The sequence below is a fragment of the Cyrtonyx montezumae genome, unplaced genomic scaffold (assembly GCF_038088225.1).
Source record: "Cyrtonyx montezumae isolate F1298 unplaced genomic scaffold, pur_monq_1.0 scaffold_17, whole genome shotgun sequence".
Taxonomy (NCBI): domain Eukaryota; kingdom Metazoa; phylum Chordata; class Aves; order Galliformes; family Odontophoridae; genus Cyrtonyx; species Cyrtonyx montezumae.
The window spans coordinates 8,758,636-8,776,225 of NW_027071903.1; the positions used below are offsets into that span (position 1 = coordinate 8,758,636).

General features: G+C 43.3%; 2 protein-coding genes across 4 annotated transcripts; both read left to right on the plus strand.

Annotated features, from left to right (window-relative positions):
- The first annotated feature begins 6,136 nt into the window (after nt 1-6,136).
- LOC136046605 (protein C19orf12 homolog) lies at nt 6,137-15,861 on the plus strand. Of its 3 annotated transcripts, none has more exons than XM_065733216.1 (3): nt 6,137-6,220; nt 13,932-14,108; nt 15,092-15,861. In XM_065733216.1, the coding sequence occupies exons 2-3, from the start codon at nt 13,949-13,951 to the stop codon at nt 15,355-15,357; spliced, it is 426 nt and encodes a 141-aa protein (XP_065589288.1). In that variant the 5' UTR covers nt 6,137-6,220; nt 13,932-13,948; the 3' UTR covers nt 15,358-15,861. The 3 variants fall into 3 exon arrangements, with proteins under 3 accessions (XP_065589288.1, XP_065589286.1, XP_065589287.1); XM_065733214.1 differs by lacking the exon at nt 6,137-6,220 and adding an exon at nt 12,142-13,026; XM_065733215.1 differs by lacking the exon at nt 6,137-6,220 and adding an exon at nt 13,202-13,228.
- Nucleotides 9,986-12,901, plus strand: LOC136046606 (protein C19orf12 homolog). The gene is made up of 2 exons (XM_065733217.1): nt 9,986-10,153; nt 11,864-12,901. Exons 1-2 carry the CDS (start codon nt 9,994-9,996, stop codon nt 12,127-12,129), a joined length of 426 nt encoding a protein of 141 aa, XP_065589289.1. The 5' UTR covers nt 9,986-9,993; the 3' UTR covers nt 12,130-12,901.
- Nucleotides 15,862-17,590: the final 1,729 nt, after the last annotated feature.

Below are 17,590 nucleotides of genomic sequence, written 5' to 3' on the forward strand. Positions count from 1 at the left end.
GCACTTGCATCTCATGGTTGTGTATGTGTGCACTGTTGTAAGTAAAGCAACCTGGCACAAGCCCTTCTTTATAAATTGCACTCATTACAGGTTTTGAATGCATATCATTTCCTCCTGAAATAGCAATTTGTTGGATTTTTAAGACAGTGGTTCCCAAAATGAGACCTGTGTTAAGTGAGCAAAGGGCTTCTTTGAAGTTTGTAAAGAATGGGCTTAATCCAAGTTTTTGGGTTTTGTTTTCCAAAGCCTAGATCATGTCAAAGAGCAACTGTAAATATGGTGTAAACACTGCTCTGCTTCATAAGGTTAGCAGTATCGCTTTAGAGAACCTTGTAGTCATACAGGCTTAATGGGATCCCAAAAGGCAATACCTTGTGACTGCTAGTAAAGGAGAGAGGGAGCTCAGATGATGGTATTCAAACACGGCACACTAAATTGTGTAAGTCTGAAAATCCCATTATAACCTGTTTGAGTATTTCCAGGCTTCTGGAAGCTTTGAATCTTGTCTGTCATTGCACAGAGTGATTCAAATTCACCTTTCCATCATGTTGCATCCAGCAAGTAACATGAAAAAATCAGGCAGTGCAATCCGTGCCAGTTGGCATCCTCCCTTCCCTGTGTACCACCTTGGTGAATCTGAGCATCCTTTTGCCTGCAAATTGTCAGAATTCAGACCAGCAGGCTAAAGAGAATTGTTCACTGTTCCCAGAATTACAGGAAGCCATGTAAAAGTCAGACTCTCTTTCCTCACCAGAGATGGTGTAAATGTGGAAGTGGAGTCAGCCATGGATCCTTGACTTTGATGGGACTTATAGTCAGCCCAGTCTTTGTTTCCCTAAAGTACTGCATACTTGTGGCCAGAATTTTATGTAGCTGAACATTTGCTACAATAAAGCTCCACCAGCACTAGGCTACAGTACGGATTTCTCAACTGCTGAATAGTACTGAGTGTGGAAATTTCACTGGAGTCATTTCAGACATCTTTGAATATCCTCCTTTCATCCTTGTTACTAGAGTACTTTGTTCCTTAATTGAATTTACTGCACACGTTTTAGATCTGGTTTTGAACTTTGTGTGTTTTGTGTGCCCTTTAATGAGAGATTTGGAGAAACATCAGACGCATACGTACTGCGAAAGAGTGATCTGTCAGTGGAGGGAAGTGGTGGTAAGGGATTCTGGTTTTAGTTCCTCTCTCGAAGCCTCACAGATATTTTATGTAGCTTTTCTTACTAGGATTTTCCTTCCACTTCGATGTTCAGATGCACTACAACAGAAACATGCAGACTAAATTGGGGACACATAACTTATATGTTTAGATTTACTGAAGCATTTTTTTGAATCTATAAAGGTCATAAAATGGCAACTCTGTGCCAGGAAGTACAGTTATTGAATTAGGCTGCTGAGGAAACAAAAGACAGCGTGAATGATTATTGTAGTGAGTCTGGAGGAGCAGAAGATACGTATGCCCTTTGCAGTTAAGGATATGCATTTAATATATTTAACAGCTTGCTTGGATAGTGCTAGCTATGAGTATACACTTGATTCCAAACCACTAGTCTATATTTTTAGGTCATCCTTCAAGAATGAAGTGATACGATGGTAATTAATAGTGTTTTGTGACCTTCTGCACCAGCAGTCCATCGTTTTGGCATTGAAACTGATTATGCCCAACTTGTCACTTCATCACTTGGGAGTGTGTGCAGAGGGACCACAGAAGCACCTCTTAAACCAGCAGCAGAATGATTTAGTGCAGTCACATTGTTCTTCAAATTTGCTCCCTTTCCTACAAGCTGATGAATCCTCTCCTTTGCTTAATGTCACACAAGGTATGGTGAAAGGCTGTGAAGAGACAGATGTTATATAACTTCACTTCATATGCAAAAACCTGTTCTATCGTTTATTTGCATTCAATGAGAAGTCAGACCCTGATGAATATCTAATGTAGGAAATGGGGAAAAGACTTGCCATCAAGCATATGTTTTGCTCATAGTGGATCTCTAGCCTGCTATTGTTCCTTCCTGCAGTGAACTGGGTAAAAACTGTCATTTTTACAATATTATTTACAACTGTACTTCTGAGGTGAAGAGTGCCTAGTAAGATTACCTAATAAGGTAAAAGTTTCTAGGTTACTGGTTTTAGGATTTCTTTTACTTATGTCATTAAGCAGAGTTCTGCAGAAAGCACAATTCCTTTTGAACAGTCATTCTGTAGTTGCAGATTTTCCCTTACTGGGAAAGTCTGTCTCTAGGGGTTTACGTGCTATAGAATTACTTTCATGTTCATTTTCATTTTCAGTGTAGGTTGTGCCTTGCTTTGTGAGTTTCACAATTGTTACATAATCCAGAAGTATGAAGAACTTGGACATTTTAAATGTGTTGTTTTCAAGAAGGAAAAATTCAACTTATAATATGAAGCAGAAGTGGCAGACTCTTTCAGAACAAACGCTTCTTCCTGTGACCCATCAGAGCACACATATGGTGGTTTGATAGTGTTTAGGGAGAGATAGATGTTGTATAGAACCTTAGATGCTAAAGCTGAGCTGAGGGGAACTGATACAGACCTCTTACCCTCTTAAACCTGGATATGATTAGAAATGTCTTTTGTTATATCTTCTCTTCCCTTTCTTCTCTGTGACCATTCCCATCACATACTCCGGGAAACACATGATATTTCTTCCTTTTTCCTTTTTCCTACTTGCTTTGAATAACATTTTGAATTAAGCCATCCTCTCCAGTATCCAAGCTAACACGTTGACACAAAAGGGAAATCTTAATCAGTACTTTAAGTTGCTTTACAAACTTCCACAGATGGATCTGTATTACTTACACATGCCTCAAGGTCTTTGTCCTGGCACTGTAATAATGATAAATTCAAAGACGGCAAAGAAAAAAAGAAAAAAGCTCAACAAGTTAAAATGAAAAGTCTGCCACATACAGCTGCCCAGTGCTTGTGCTTTCCAAAGGAATCTCAGGCACTGAAGAAAATTTAGAGGAATGGTGTCTTCAGCTTTTTTTTGGTCCAACAAGATTAAGTGCCTCATCTTAAATCTGCCGTGGCTTCCTGTGGAAGAAATAGGGATTTCAGATAATTGCACTGGGTATTTGGGACTGTTCCTCCAGCACTGGGCTTGCTCCTGCTGGACACTTTCTCTAGACCTTGTACAGAGCAGGCTGGAAGCCAGAATGAATCAGTCTGTTGGCAGCAACAGCCAACCTCCAGATGAAATCATTCCTGGCCCCCCTTGGCCTATCTCCTAGTATGTCAAAAGCTGTGAAAATACACAGTGAACCCAGCACTTTGAGGACATGTTGGACTTGTCTGTAGTTATTTTGGGTTCTGCCATATGCTCGGGAAGGACTTCTGGCAGGAATCTGCTAAGTGGCTCTCTAAAACAGAATGCCTGTGCACTGCTACTGTAGTAGATTTCTGAGATATGCTTTTGAAAGACAACTTATATGGGCATTCAAAGACTTTGAGGGGGTGAAAGGGAATATTTTTTTCCTGATTATTTTAAAGAGTATAAAGTTTCTAGTAATCTAAAGAGGAAAAAGACACAAAATAGCCCACTAGAGGAAGTTAAATAGTGAATGAATGCTGATAAAGAGGCAAAGAGAACTGCTACATAGGAATAGCAATGCCATCACTACTTTTAAGAGCCTAGCATAGCCTGGTGAATACACTGACATCCATGGTGGGATCTGAGTTGCAGCAGGACTACCTTGAACTGCTCTCATTCCACCAATTCCTAGAATATAAAACACATATGAATGTTTATCCCATATACTAATTATTTCTTAAGACTGGATGTTGAAAATTGGCGTAAATACATGCAAGAATTAGTGATTCCACAATACCCAATGCTGTAAGAGAGAACTGAGCCAGTAGAGCTATCCCTTCTTTCTCCTGAGATGACTTTTTCCCATCTGGCACGCCGTGATTGCGGACCGACGGCTAGGTGGTCGGACAGCCACCAGATGGAGCCAGCCGGGCAGTAAACGCGGGCAGGAGGAGCTATTGCGGGTCCTGCTGCTTCGCTAAGGAAAGTAGTGCTTGTATACACGGAGTGATTATACCAAAAGTCACAGAACTTCTGGTGCACTGTGTGATGTGCTGGTTCACACGTGTCGCTCAGTAAGGAAAATGGTACCGACTAGTAACTACGTGCAGGAAGAAATTTGGATCCAGGTGGTTACAATGGCCAACTCCCATCGAGATTTCAGCAGTCAAACATTCTTGGAGAGTGTAGTATTTCTTTGAGCAGCACTTATAGCCTTAGAGGATACATTTCACACTGTTATCTCACATTTTCAGTATAGTAACTTTTAGAAAAGAAGTAGATCTTGTAAGCTAGATGATGTAGCCCTAATAAATGATTAGTGTTTATCCTTAACTGGAGTTCTGAGTTAATGATTCAGTTCAGGATGGATTGATAAAAATGCCCTTTTTCAGTGGTCTGCAGGCTTCACTGCTCTTCATTGTGCTCCTTGGAAAGCTGCTTACAGCTGGTATTTTGGGGTGTTACTCTTTAAAACGCATGTGGCATTTTGGTTCTTTTCATTTTAGGAATTACATTTGCTTTTTACATCCAAATCATAAAAATCAAGAGTACCGATAGAACTGTAACATTCTGAGTTGTTAAACAGAGAGTTATTTTATGTGATCGTATAAAGCATGGGGAGGTTAAAAAGTCCCCAGTGCAACAACAGGAAAGAGACAAAAAGTGCAAGTTATGTTCTTTCTTCTCACTCTGAATTTTCATCCTCTCAACAAGGAACTGAGGGAGGATGGTTTACTTTAAATCAGAAATGAAATCATAATAAAGACTTAGTTGACAGGGAAACAAAAGCCTCTCAATAATCCATCCTTGGAAAACAACAGCTTTTTTAATATTAGGCAGCAACTTTCTAAAGATTGTGCTGGCGTTAAGAAACAGTGTGATATTTCTAGAGCCATATGTGACACAGCTGTTTAGCACTGCTTCAGCTCATCACTTGTTTCATTACATATGGTGCTATATCAGAGTAGCATGCTGCATTTTACTGAACCGATGACTGAAATAAGCACAGTTTAAAAGGTTGCAGAGTTGTTCTTGGATGAGGCTGCCTGGACCAGTCCTCACAGGTGGACTGTTTTGGATGAGGACCTGGCTGTGAGATCGTATCTGGAGTGGTGGCCAACGGCTCGATGTCCCACTGCAGATCATTGACAAGTGGTGTCCCTCAGGGGTCAGTACTTGAAGCCCAGAAAGGCAACCGTACCCTGGACTGCATCAAAAGCACCATGGCCAGCAGGCCTGCCCCTCTGCTCTATGCTGTGAGACCACACCTGGAGTACTGTGTTCAGATGTGGAGTCCTCAGTGCAGTTGTGGACCTGCTGGAGCATGTCAGAGGGCCACAGAAATGACCCAGGGAACACCTCCCCCACAAGGACAGGCTGAGAGCTGGAGCTGTCCAGCCTGGAGAAGAGAAGGCTTTGGGGAGACTGAGAGTGGCCTTTCAGTCTCTAAAGGGGGGCTGTAAGAAAGGAGATGGACTCTTTAGTAGAGTCTGTTGAGACAGATCAAGGGAAATGGTTTCAAACTAAAAGAGGGGAGATTTAGATTGGACATTAGGAAGTGTTTAACAATATGGGTGGTGAGGCACAGGAACAGGTTTCCTGGAGAGGATGTGGATGCCCCATTATTGGAGACAACCAAAGTCAGGCTGGGCCAGGCTCTGAGCACCTGATGTAGCAATGGGTGTCCCTATTGGTCGCTAATTGGACTGGATGGCCTTTAATGGTCCCTTCCAACCGAAACGATTCTGTGATTCTATGATTTAATCATACTCTGTGGCACAGAGCCTTCTTTTCTCTTTTTCTAATAGCCCACCTGGGTCTGGGATCTGGGAACAGCACAGGAAACGCTGCCATTTTTATAACACCCAGCGCGGTTCCCCCCGGCTGGGCTCCTCGCCGGGACGCGGCGGAGGAACGACCCCTATTGCCCAACGCTCCCCTGGGCTAAGCATTTCGCCACAGAGACAGCTGGGCTGGGCCCGGGGCCGGCTCTGGAGGCGGGATCCGGGCGGCTCCCGGAGGCCTTCCCGCCTTCCGCAGCCGCGCTGCGCGGGGTCACCCCAAGGGCCGCGCTCCTCCCCCGGCGCCGTCCGCGCCGCAGCCGCTTCCTGCTGACCCGGGGCTGCTGGGCGGAGGCGGGCGCGGAGCGTGCCGCGGGCTCAGGTAGGAGGCCGCTGGTGCGGCTCAGCGGGGCCGAGGGAGGAGCCGCGGCCGGGAGGGCTCGGCCGGGAGCCGCAGTGCGGCGGGGTCGGAGCCGGGGGGGGGTGAGGACGCGCCCGGGAGCGGTGCCGGAGCGCGGGGCCTTGCTGCCGCCCGCGGGGTTCTCGGGCGCTGCGGTGCCGCGGAGCTTCGCGCCAGGCTGAGCTCTTGTGGTCCATTATGGCTGACTGCTCGCGCGGGCGTTGTCCCCCAAGTGCCACACCTTACTGGATGTTAAGAGATGCTGGCTGGATCTGATGTGTTTTCAAGAAATGAAGGCCCCGTGGCCAGGCGTTCGCAGACTCTTAATAGCTTAGCCCGCTTCTACGTACTATAGAAACCTGATGCTTCCTTCACCTCTGGGTTTCTTTGCTAGAAAACAGCGTTGTGTGTTGAAGCCAAGAAATGTGAGGGAGTAACTTGACGCGCTGTCACGCTCCAATATAAAGGAGGGAGATGAGGGTCTTTGATTATATGTATACCCAGCGTGAGATTAAGATGCAGCGGGTCAGATGTTAGCCCAACCAGTTTATTACACATACTAGTTGCTTAGGGATATGGGGAAGGGAAGGTGGGCTATAGAGAAGAAATGAAAAAAGCAAGGAGGCTTGGCAGAAAGCAAGAGAGAGAGAGCATCACCACCGTGGAGTCCAACTTGGTCCATAGTAGGTCCGTTGATCTCAGGAACAGTCTGGTCACTGCAGGTGATGGAAGAGAGCTGGGAAGCTCTGCAGCAAGCAGGCTTTGGGAGTTTTTCAAAGTTCTTCTCTATAAAAGTTCTTCTCTCTAAAATCCTTGGTTCAGTGAAGGCCTTTTATTCCCCATTTCTCAGGTTTTTTTCTTTTCTCTCTGTTTGTGTGACATATCTGGCCCAGCAGATAAGCCAGCAGGGGATGGGGTCCTCATTGCCACGCAGGAGCATTATCGTCTTTTTGTGGTGGTCAGCTTCTCCAAGCCGTACCCCCAGAAAAGACTATTTGCCTCTATTTCTACTCATCTTTACAACCATAAGCAGAGACACTGAGGCACCGTGACACCCATCTAGATAATGAGCAGTTATCAGTCAGAGTCTGATCACCAGAAAAGGCCTTAGGAAGCAAGCTTTGAGACAAAAGAAAGGAAAACAGTTTCTGTCCTTCACGCACAACTATGAGTTACATCAGGCAGGTTCCTTTAACACAGTGCTGGGTGTGCAGGGGATCGCCCCACTGAGCGTGCACGCTGAGGCGGGCACAGTACAGCACATTTCCCCAAAATGGGTTACGTGTGCGTGGAGCTTCTGGGAACTCATTAACAGTCTGTCCTGCCTTCTTGCACATGTGCTCTGAAACGATGGGAGGGGTCTCTGGGCTCCATCTGGTGGTTGTTGGATGAAGGCTGGTAGTCATCCTCACAAAGGCTCAAGGTCTTCCTCACTTTGAACTTTCAGGGGGCATTGCATTATGCTGCAACAGCAACTCTACCCTCCTTATCTTTGGGAGACCCCCTGTGAGTTGCAGGCTGCAGCGCAGCTTATCTTCATGGAACCTTGTGTTCCTCTGGTTTCCATATTCCTTCCTAAAGTTATCAGTGTGCACAAGTGATGAGGCCTAGTTTAAACAAGGCCATACATTGGCTCCTTGATTCAGTGTGTATTATAATTAGATTGCTTTAGGAAGCTGGAAGCTAGTTTGGCTGAGGAGGAAAACATACTACATCTCCCTTACGCTCAGATGAGCAAGGGGCTGAAAAAAATTCAGACTTGGCACAGAAAAAGTAAAGGTGGGTGGGTTGTGTTTCCTTTGTGTTCGTTATCTTTATGCATCAGGTTAACATCTCTGACTTAAGCAATCCCATTTCTCAAGCTTAGATTTTTAAAATTGTATTGGAATATGTGACAGTTTTCAGCTTCTAGTAAGGCTTCAGAGTTTTCTGGAGCATGCCATTGTTAAGCCTTATTAGTTGGAGAGCCACAGGTTATGACAGCAGTTCCTACAGCTCTGCCTGCCTAGGCAGTCAGAGATCACTGTTGACTGCCAGACGAACGTTCAAAGCCCCAAACTGCTGTGCTTTCCTTTATCCTTTCACAGCACAGTGGACGTCAGTGTAGGCAGAGCTGTCAGATGGAAGGGGGCTGATGTATGTATCACATGCAGGAGAAACTGTCCTGGCTTTCTTTTCTCTGGCTTAGCCATCAAAGGATGAAGCAGTAGTATTATAAAAGTTAACAGAAAAATGCCTAACAAAGAATTGCAAAGCGTCTTCCTCATCAGACAATAAGTAAGGCTTTCAACAGGGAAAAAAAATGTAAGGGAGATGGAAAATCTTAAGAACTACCTGAACTTAGCTATGAGAGCTCATCAGCAACCTGGTTTGCATTACTCATCTGAAAAACTAGAGTCATAGGGATAACCTTGATCACAAAGAGCTCCTCACTGAGAGTTCTGCTGTGCTGTCCTGTGTTCTGCAGTAGTTGTGTCCTCCTGTTGCTCATATTGTTTTTAGTATCTCTCTTTTCGTTCCTGCCATTTAAAATAGTTGTCAGAGTTGAAAGTATCCTTCAGCTGTAGTGCACTCAAAACCAAAACTGCATTTTCAATGCGTGGCAGTGTGAAACGGTGTGTTTATCAGAGCTGCGTTTGCAAATAACCTCTCCAAGATGGCAAGGTGTGAGTGTCTGGGAAACTTGAAGTAGTAACCGTTTCTAAAAGATGTGCTTTTTATTCCTTGCTCAATTGTATGCAACTCTTGGGTGCAAAAGTAGGGGTAGGGCCATCTTCAGTGTTTTGGTTTTTTTTTTGTATTGTTTTCTTTTGGGTTTTTGGTACTCAGAGCTATACTGCCATCTCCTGTAGTCTCTTGCCTTGATCACTATACTTGGTGTCACCCACTGTACTGAGACACATATATTCTTTAGTATTTAGTAAGCAGTAATTTCAGTTGGGAAAATAAAAACCCAGTAAAGTTGTCAGCTCATGCCTTGCTGGATGAGATTTTCCGAGGAGGCAGTCCTCCTGTCCTGTCTCATCTTTCCTATTGCCCCATTCCCACCTCTGTCTACTTCTACAAATGAGAGTTGTGTTTCTTGTCTGGTTGAAGTCCCATCCTGCCATTCATAGACACCTTGTGTTTCTGATTCCTTATCTCTAGAGCCTCCCATAGATTCCCAGTCTCAGATGATTCCTTCCTCCTGGCTATTCCTGCTCACTGTGGACAACCTTTGGTTTAAGCCCCCCAGTCTTCAGCCATCAGAAGTTGGCAGGGAAGTTCTTTAACGTGGAATAAAATAAAGAGAAGAAGTGAGATGTGACAAGCAAATAATTTTTGACAAAGAGAAGGTACATAGAAGATATGTAAACTACGGTCTACCAGTTGTGATTGGATGAAGTTCTGCTTGATCTTTGTCCTAGAGCCATACCCAAGGCAGAATAAGGCCAGCAATTGCTTGAAGCAAGGGAATGTGCTGTAGAACTGGATGGAAACTTTATTAATATTTTCATTGCATTAATTTATCCTTGCTCATTCTTGTCAGTTCATCCAAACTACAGTCCTCTGCTCTATTTTATGGTTTCTTTTAGATTCATTGAGTATAAGCTCTTTGATTTCCCAGAGTAAAGCTAAAAAGTAATTTTTTGTTTGTTCTTAGTGCCTGTGCCTTGTTCATCGTATCAGCTCCAGAGCTGTAAGCAGCAAGATTTTGTCCCTCTTGCAGCAATCAGAATTACCTTAATCGTCTCTTTCAGGCGTACCCAGGCAAGATGCCCGTCCGTGTGGATCAAATGATGCAACTGCTTTGCCATGTTTCTCAGGAGAAGGGAATGACAGCAGCTGTCAAGCACTCTGGTCGAGGAGCACTCCTGGCGGGTGCAACTGCGTTTGTTGGGGGCTTGGTTGGAGGTCCTCCTGGTATTGCTGTAGGTGAGTGTGTTTGCTTTAGGGTGAGATGTGTGGTTATCTCACAGAGTGAAGAAATTGGCAAGTCTCCTTAGTAGGGGCAAGTGTATTGGCAAGGTTTAATTCAACTGAGCTTTAATGATGCAGTTTTGCATTTCATTCTTTCAGAAGGGTGCTTTTAACAAGTGGTGCATCGTAATGGTGCTCATGACCAAGCTCAGAGGGAGGTGATCAGTGGTGCAGAGTCTGGTTGGAGACCTGTGACTAGCGGTGTTCCCCAAGGGTTACTGCTGGGTCCATTTTTGTTCCGTATCTTCATTCATGACCTTGATGAGGGGATAGTGTCCACCCTCAGCAAGGACACAGCAGATACAAAGCTGGGAGGAGTGGCTGACATGCCAGAAGGCTTTAATGCCATTCAACAGGACCTGGACAGGCTGGAGAGCTGAACAGTAAGAAATCAGATGAGGTTTAACAAAAGCAAGTGTAGAGTCTTGCACCTGGGAAGGAATAACTGCATGTATCAGTACAGGTTGGGAGATGACCTACTAGAGAGGGAGTCTGAGGAGAAGGACTGCTGTATCCTGGTGGATGACAGGTTGGCCATGAGCCAGCAGTGTGCCCTGGTGGCCAAGAAGGTCAGTGACATCCTGGGGTGCCATTAAAAGGAGTGTGGCCAGCAGGTCAAGGGAGGTGATCCGCCCCCTCCGCTGTGCCCTGGTGAGGCCTCACCTGGAGTACTGTGTTCAGTTCTGGGCTCTCCAATACAAAAAAGACAGGGATCTCCTTGAAATAGTCCAGTGGAAAAATGATAAAGGGCCTGGAGCATCTCCCCTATGAGGAAAGGCTGAGTGACCTGTGTCTGTTCAGCCTTGAAAAAAGAAGACTGAGAGGTGGTCTTATTAATGTTTATAAATATCTTAAGTGTGAGAGACAAAGGGACATGGCCAACCTCTTCAGCAGTCTGTGGGGACAGGACAAGGGGAAAAGGCCATAGACTGGAGCATAGTAAGTTCTGCACCAATATGCAAAAGCACTTCATCACAGTGAGGGTGACAAAGGACTGGCACAGGCTGCCCAGGGAGGTTGTGGAGTCTCTTTCTCTGGAGATATTCAAGACCCTCCTGGATGCCTACCTGTGCAACCTGGTATAGGGAGCCTGTGTTGGCAGGGAGGTTGCACTCAGTGATCTCTGGAGGTCCCTTCCAACCCCTACAATTCTGTGATCCTGTGATAATGGTTGTGTTGGTGTTCTCTTTTAGGATGACGGTGACCTTGGTGACTTAAGATTCCTTTTGTTTTTGAGATCAGGAAGCCTTACACAGATTGGAGCCTTAGGTACTGACTCTTCAGAGCCCTGTGAACTAGCTATTAGATGTTGATGAACTTAGTCTCTATGAACACCTTCTGAAATGTGGACGTCATGAGTGTAGGAAGGTTCAATGTGCATGTTTACAGAAGCTGTATGCTTGGCTCATCCTAGGAATCTGTAGTAAAAAATTCTGTGTTAATGGTCACTGCCAAGGCAGTGTTTTCCATGGGGTGAGATTGATGTAACAACAGAGCTTGTCCTAAAGAGACCAGTGCCATAAGAAACATTGTTTGATTTCTGAAAGAAGATATTGTTCACTCAGCTCTGCACTGATTTCTGATGGGGAGGTGAACACTACTGATGAAGCATCCCTCTAGAGTTTCAGGTCTAACAGTAGAGGGTAACATCTCTTCATTTTCTAGGAGGAGCTCTTGGTGGACTGCTTGGTGCCTGGATGACCAGCGGACACTTCAAGCCGGTCCCTCAGATTTTAATGGAGTTGCCTCCTGCTGAGCAGCAGAAACTCTACGATGAAGCCATTACTATAGTCAGGAGCCTAGACTGGACTGATATTGCTCAGCTGACTGCACTTGTAATGGGAAGTGGTCATCTCCAGCAACAGTTGGCAGGAGTGGTGATAAATTACCTCACCAGAGAGCTATGTGCAGAGATAAAGTATGGAGAATAAATCTTCCCAGAGTGTGTTTTTAGATTGTAGCAAGTTTTTCTCTGACAATTGTGGTTCTTCAGTGTATCAATTATAACTTACCTTTACTAATTATAAATGTAGGCGGATCTAAATATTACCTTGTTTTTCTTTCTTTTTTTTTTAAACTGAAGTTATTATTAGTTTATTGTATTATCCTGTCACTGCCTTGGTATGTTATTTGAAGTACTGTGTACTGGGATTGAATTCAAGATCACTGAAGGGAATTCTGGTTCTCTTGCCATATAATGTAGCATTAGGTAAAATTTTCAAAGTTGTATTTTATTTAGGAGATGTAATCCTGTTTGTAGAAGTGCTTTAAATTTCTTCTGTGTATGGCATGAATGCTAAAGTAGCTAGGGCACTTTGAGGAATTTTACCTGCTGTCTGAGTCCTACAAGGGAAAGTTGCAAGATGTTATTTCTACTGTGAACTCAAAAACCTCAAGCCTTTCTTGATTTTTTGACACATTTTTATTTTAATTCTTGGGAGTTCGTTTCTGTAAGAAGAGAGGCCAATACCTGTTTGGAGGAACTTAGAAGAACAGGTACAGAAAATCTACAGCATTAGTAGCTCCTGCTATCCAAGAACTGGAAGTTGTGGCAAGGATACTGGTTAAAAAAGGGATGTGATGGAGAAGGGCAAATCTGACGTTTTTATATGATGAGGATAGTCATTTTAGCATGCATTTCTCAACTGATTCTGAAAATCTGATCCTCTGTTTTCATTAAAATATTCCTACGAAGCATCACAACGTTCTGTGTTTGGCTTTAGAGTACATGAACTGTTTTAAGCATGGAGGAAGATGGGGAAAAGAAGCGAGTTGTGACAAGTAACTAACTTTTGGCAAAATTAGGACACAGAGAAGATACATAGCAGGTATGTAAATGTTGTGGTTTTGTGGTTTTGGTGCTGGTATTCCACATCAGAACATCATGCTGGGAGTTAAGGAGTCAATGCTGTGTTTGGGGAGTGGAAGAGGGTCGGAGCTCCAGACCAGACACCAAGCTCTCTCCCACTCAGCTCGCTCTGCTGCCCTGGAGATTCAGCACATGTGCTTCCCCTGCAGTTTTTCCCTAACGTAAGCTCTCAGATTTGGTTTGGAAACTTTGACTCTCTCTCAATTGTTCAATTTTATTAGATTTAGTAAAGTTACTGTTCCTTCTTAAATCGTGCCATTGTTTTTCAGTAGATCCATCCATTATCTCCATTCCTACCCCCCCCTTTCTCCCCCCGGAGCACACAGCTCTGCTCAGGCAGCTGCATGGCCACCGACTGTAGTTTTTTGTTTTTTTCCTTTTCTCTCTCTCTCCCTTCCTTGATTCCCTTGTGTCCCTGTCACAGATAACACTGACAGTAAACTACAAACTGCCAGGTGGGCTTGAGTGAGGTTCTGTGTAGTCTTTGTCCTGGAGCCATACCCAAGGCAGAATAAAGCCAGCAATTGCTTAAAGCAAAGGGAATATGCTGTAGAACTGGATGGAAACTTTCTCATGTTGTTAAATGCTGTAATTTGCCCTTGTTTGTTTTTCTGAGTCCATCCAAATGACAGAGTCCTCTGCTCTATTCTGTGGCTTCATTTACAGTTGCAATAAGCGTCATCTTTTTGCTAGCAAAAAAATCTGAGAGATCATTAGCTTATGATTTCCAGAAATGAAAGTGAAAGCAGTTCTTTATTTTTGCACAGTGACTCTGGCAGTGGGTTGTTAGTCTCACTGACTGCAGAGCTGTAAGCAGCAGGGTTTTGTCCCAGTTGCAGTGATCAACTTAATTGTCTATTTCAGGTCCGTACCCAGGCAGGATGCCCATCCGTGTGGATCAAATGATGCAACTGCTTTGCCATGTTTCTCGGAAGAAGGGAATGAAAGCTGCTGTCAAGCACTCTTTTCGAGGAGGGATGATGACTGTTACAACTGCATTAATCGGAGGCTTGCTTGGAGGTCCACCTGGTATTGCTGTAGGTGAGTGTGTTTGCTTTAGTTGTAAGAAGTGTGGTTAACTGGCTGATTGTTTAAAAAAAACCCCAACAAAATGGAACAACAGCAGAAGTCTATTTAGTAGGCATGATTTGAAGTGAAGGGGCAATTATTGGCAAGGTTTAATTCAACTGAACTTTAACAAGATGTCGTTTTACATTTCATTCTTTCAGAAGAGTGCTGTGAGCAAGTGGTGCATTGTAATGCCTGTGTCAGTGTTTCCTTTTGGATGGTGGGGATTTTGGTGACTTAAAACTCCCTTTTCTGAGAAGAAGCCATATGCAGATTAGAGGCTTAGGTATTAAGTCCTTAGTTAGGAGCCCTTAGAACTAGCTGTTAGATGTTCTTGTGCTTTAGGTGGGCAAGAGTGCTGGTTCCCATCTGCTAAGGCACACCAGTTCACAGTCTGCAGCAGACCTAACCCCATTATGCTATGTGTGATCCCTTTGCTCTGCACTTAATGGCCTGGAACCATGCTTCCTGACAGGATTCTTCTCCAACTCTGGTGGAATGTTGTTTTTGTAGGAGAAAGGTGGTATGTGTCTGAACAATTTCTCAAAATTGATGATCCTAGTCTTTGCAAGCACCTGAAATGTGGACATCATGGGTGTAGGAAGGTTCAATGTGCATGTTTACAGAAGCTGTATGCTTGGCTCATACTAGGGATCTGTAGTAAAAGATTCTGTGTTAAAATGGTCACTGGCAAGGCAATATTTTCTGTGGGGTGGGATTTATGTAACAACAGAGCTTGTCCTAAAGAGACCAGTGCCATAAAGAATGTTGTTTGTTTTCTGATTTTGAGTTTGAAACTGTTAGCTTTGATTGTATTGAGTTCCCTTGTTGATGTAAAAAGCTGCAACAATCCTTGATTCTTTGGGTGTGTTTGAGGAGGTGAACCATGTTGATGAAGCATCTCTGTAGAATTTTAGGTCTAACAATAGGGAGTAACATCTCTCTTCATTTTCTAGGAGGAGCTCTTGGTGGACTGCTTGGTGCCTGGATGAACAGTCCAAAATTCAAGCCAGTCCCTCAGATTTTAATGGAGTTGCCTCCTCCTGAGCAGCAGAAACTCTACATTGAAGCCATTGCTATACTCAAGAGTTTAGACTGGTCTGATTTTGCTCGACTGACTGCTGTAGTAATGAGTAGTGATCTTCTCCAGCTGCAGTTGGCTAAAATACTGGAAAGTTATTTTATGCAAGAGCTAAGTGCAGTGATAAAGTATGGAGAATAAAGCCTTTCAGAGCACATTTTTAGATGATAGTGAATTTTATGCTGACAACTGTGGTTTTTCAGTGTATCAATTATTAGGATTAGGATTGTCATTGTAGCTTTTGTTTCCCAACTGATACTGAATATCTCTCATCATTCAAGTATTCTGAAGAAGTATCACTATGGTCTGTTTTGCTTTAGAGTAAACAAATGTTTTTAAGAACTGAGCAGTTAATTTTCAGCCAGTTGTTCAGCATTTGTTGCAAGGCACATGGAAACAAGGTTGAAAATAGAAAAATGTATAGATGTACCTTTTTTTTTTTTTTAATCTGTAGGAACAAGTGAAACTACTCTGATAATTTAAATCTTGTAATAAAGATTTTTCCTTGTTTGTGTGGTAACGTTTTTCATAGTTGATTTTTAAATGTGGAGGTTTTAATTCAAAATATGCTGTTGTTTAGATTTTATTTATTTAGTTCAGCCAATATACTTTGTTGTTAATAAATACAGTTTGCTTTCTTTCCTGGAGCGCAGGACAGTGGTTCTTCTTTGAAAGCACCTTTTCAGTGAAATGAAAGCCAGCAGTGAATGGCAAGTGAACACTTCTTACTTTGTTGTCATTTCATAATATGTACCTGAAATCTGTGTTTTTTCAGTTTAACTGAGAGATTACACACAGTACAGTTTGCTTTTTGTCTATACTGTATCCATTTGTAATATTATTTTTTATGAACTCTTACACTTTTATTTGCAATGTTATGATTATTTCACAAACCAAATTCATTCTTCCAGAAAAGTGTGCTGCTAATAGCAGCAGATATTAGGGTGAATCAGCAGGAGAGAGCCTGTACCTGTTAGAATCAGCTGTTCAGAGATGGACTTGGAAAAAACTTGGCATATGATTGTGAATTTGGCCACAGGGGTGATGTTGGTTTCAGTTAATTTATGATAGCGGTCATTATTTTAGCAGATTTTAGGGTCGTTTAGATACCAGGATTGTGACTCCCATTTTACATGTTCACAAACTGAGGCCCAAGATCAGGTGTTGAATTAATCTGTAGTGCTTATGGCCATGTCATAGCCATGAATTGAGCTTAAATTATGAGCACGTCAGTCCTGTGCTGTTTTATGTTATTCTGTTTCTTAGAGCATTCTTTCAAATACTTTCCATTACATACCTGAAAACGAGAAGCTGCTTTTAGTGGCAATCTTTCCACATTCACTGTAGTATGTGCGACTACGAGATATACGTGTACCAGGAGGATACTGGTCAAAGTGGGTCAGAGTGCTGTGTGGGCCCATTTAGCTTATGTTAAACCCTACTGCTACTGAGCTCCTGAGGAGTTTTATACTCTGTGCTGCAGAGTAGCATGCTGTTAGCGAATATAATTTAATGTACCCAGGTTTTCAGATGGCTGAAGTGAGGTGTTTGTATTGCTGTTTATCAGGTATGATGCATGTGGAACTTCTCAAAGAGTAACAGGTACCTGTGTTCATAGTGGTAGCAATAGGTTTGCAGCAAGATATGCAGTTCCATCTAGAACACGAATAGCATCCACCTCAACTGTTAATTTTAAGTGGACATATGAGAAGGAGGAAACAAACACTTGTTAAGGACACTCGTAGCTGTCTACAGTAGGAGAATGAGCATGGGATGCCACAGTTTGTTATATATTAATGATTTATGGCAGTATATTCCGTTGAATGCTACAGAAAGAAAAATTGTTGCTTCTTATCTCTTAACTACTCTCCTGTGCTATAGTGTCAGGGTGATCACAGTTTTTGACTCTTACTATTTGTTTTCCTAGAGCTCTAGGAAGAGCAGAGCAGCTGTTTTTTAGTGCTCTGAGCTTGAACCTCATTGAATGAGGCAACGGACGCAGTGTCACTGACCAGCACACACTTACTGTTGTGAGCTGCTGTGTCCTAACTCCGACCCAAAGCATCTGTGGTAAAATGAAGAACCATGATGTTGACTTTAGGCTGGCATGATGATGAATGAAGTAGCAAGAGGAATGTGGTTGTCTGAAGAATTTCCTAGTTTGTACCTCGGGCTGTGGAGCGTTCTTGCTGCCTTTCCCAAGGAGCACAGTGTTGTTCAGTGTTCACTGCTCTTGGTTACCACAAAGACAGACACGGCCATTTTAATGCAAAAGTAACCTTTCATTTTCACAATGGATAATGTTAAACTTCAAAGTTATTTTGCTATTGCTTCACTTCAACTTTGCAGTGAGGAGATGTGTTGTAGGGAGGCT

Excerpts from the sequence above, each read along its gene's own strand:
- LOC136046605 (XM_065733216.1), top strand. The coding sequence starts at position 13,949 with ATGCCCATCCGTGTGGATCAAATGATGCAACTGCTTTGCCATGTTTCT. Across the intron at positions 14,109-15,091 it reads TCCACCTGGTATTGCTGTAG|GAGGAGCTCTTGGTGGACTG; the intron begins GTGAGTGTGTTT and ends TTCATTTTCTAG.
- LOC136046606 (XM_065733217.1), top strand. The coding sequence starts at position 9,994 with ATGCCCGTCCGTGTGGATCAAATGATGCAACTGCTTTGCCATGTTTCT. Across the intron at positions 10,154-11,863 it reads TCCTCCTGGTATTGCTGTAG|GAGGAGCTCTTGGTGGACTG; the intron begins GTGAGTGTGTTT and ends TTCATTTTCTAG.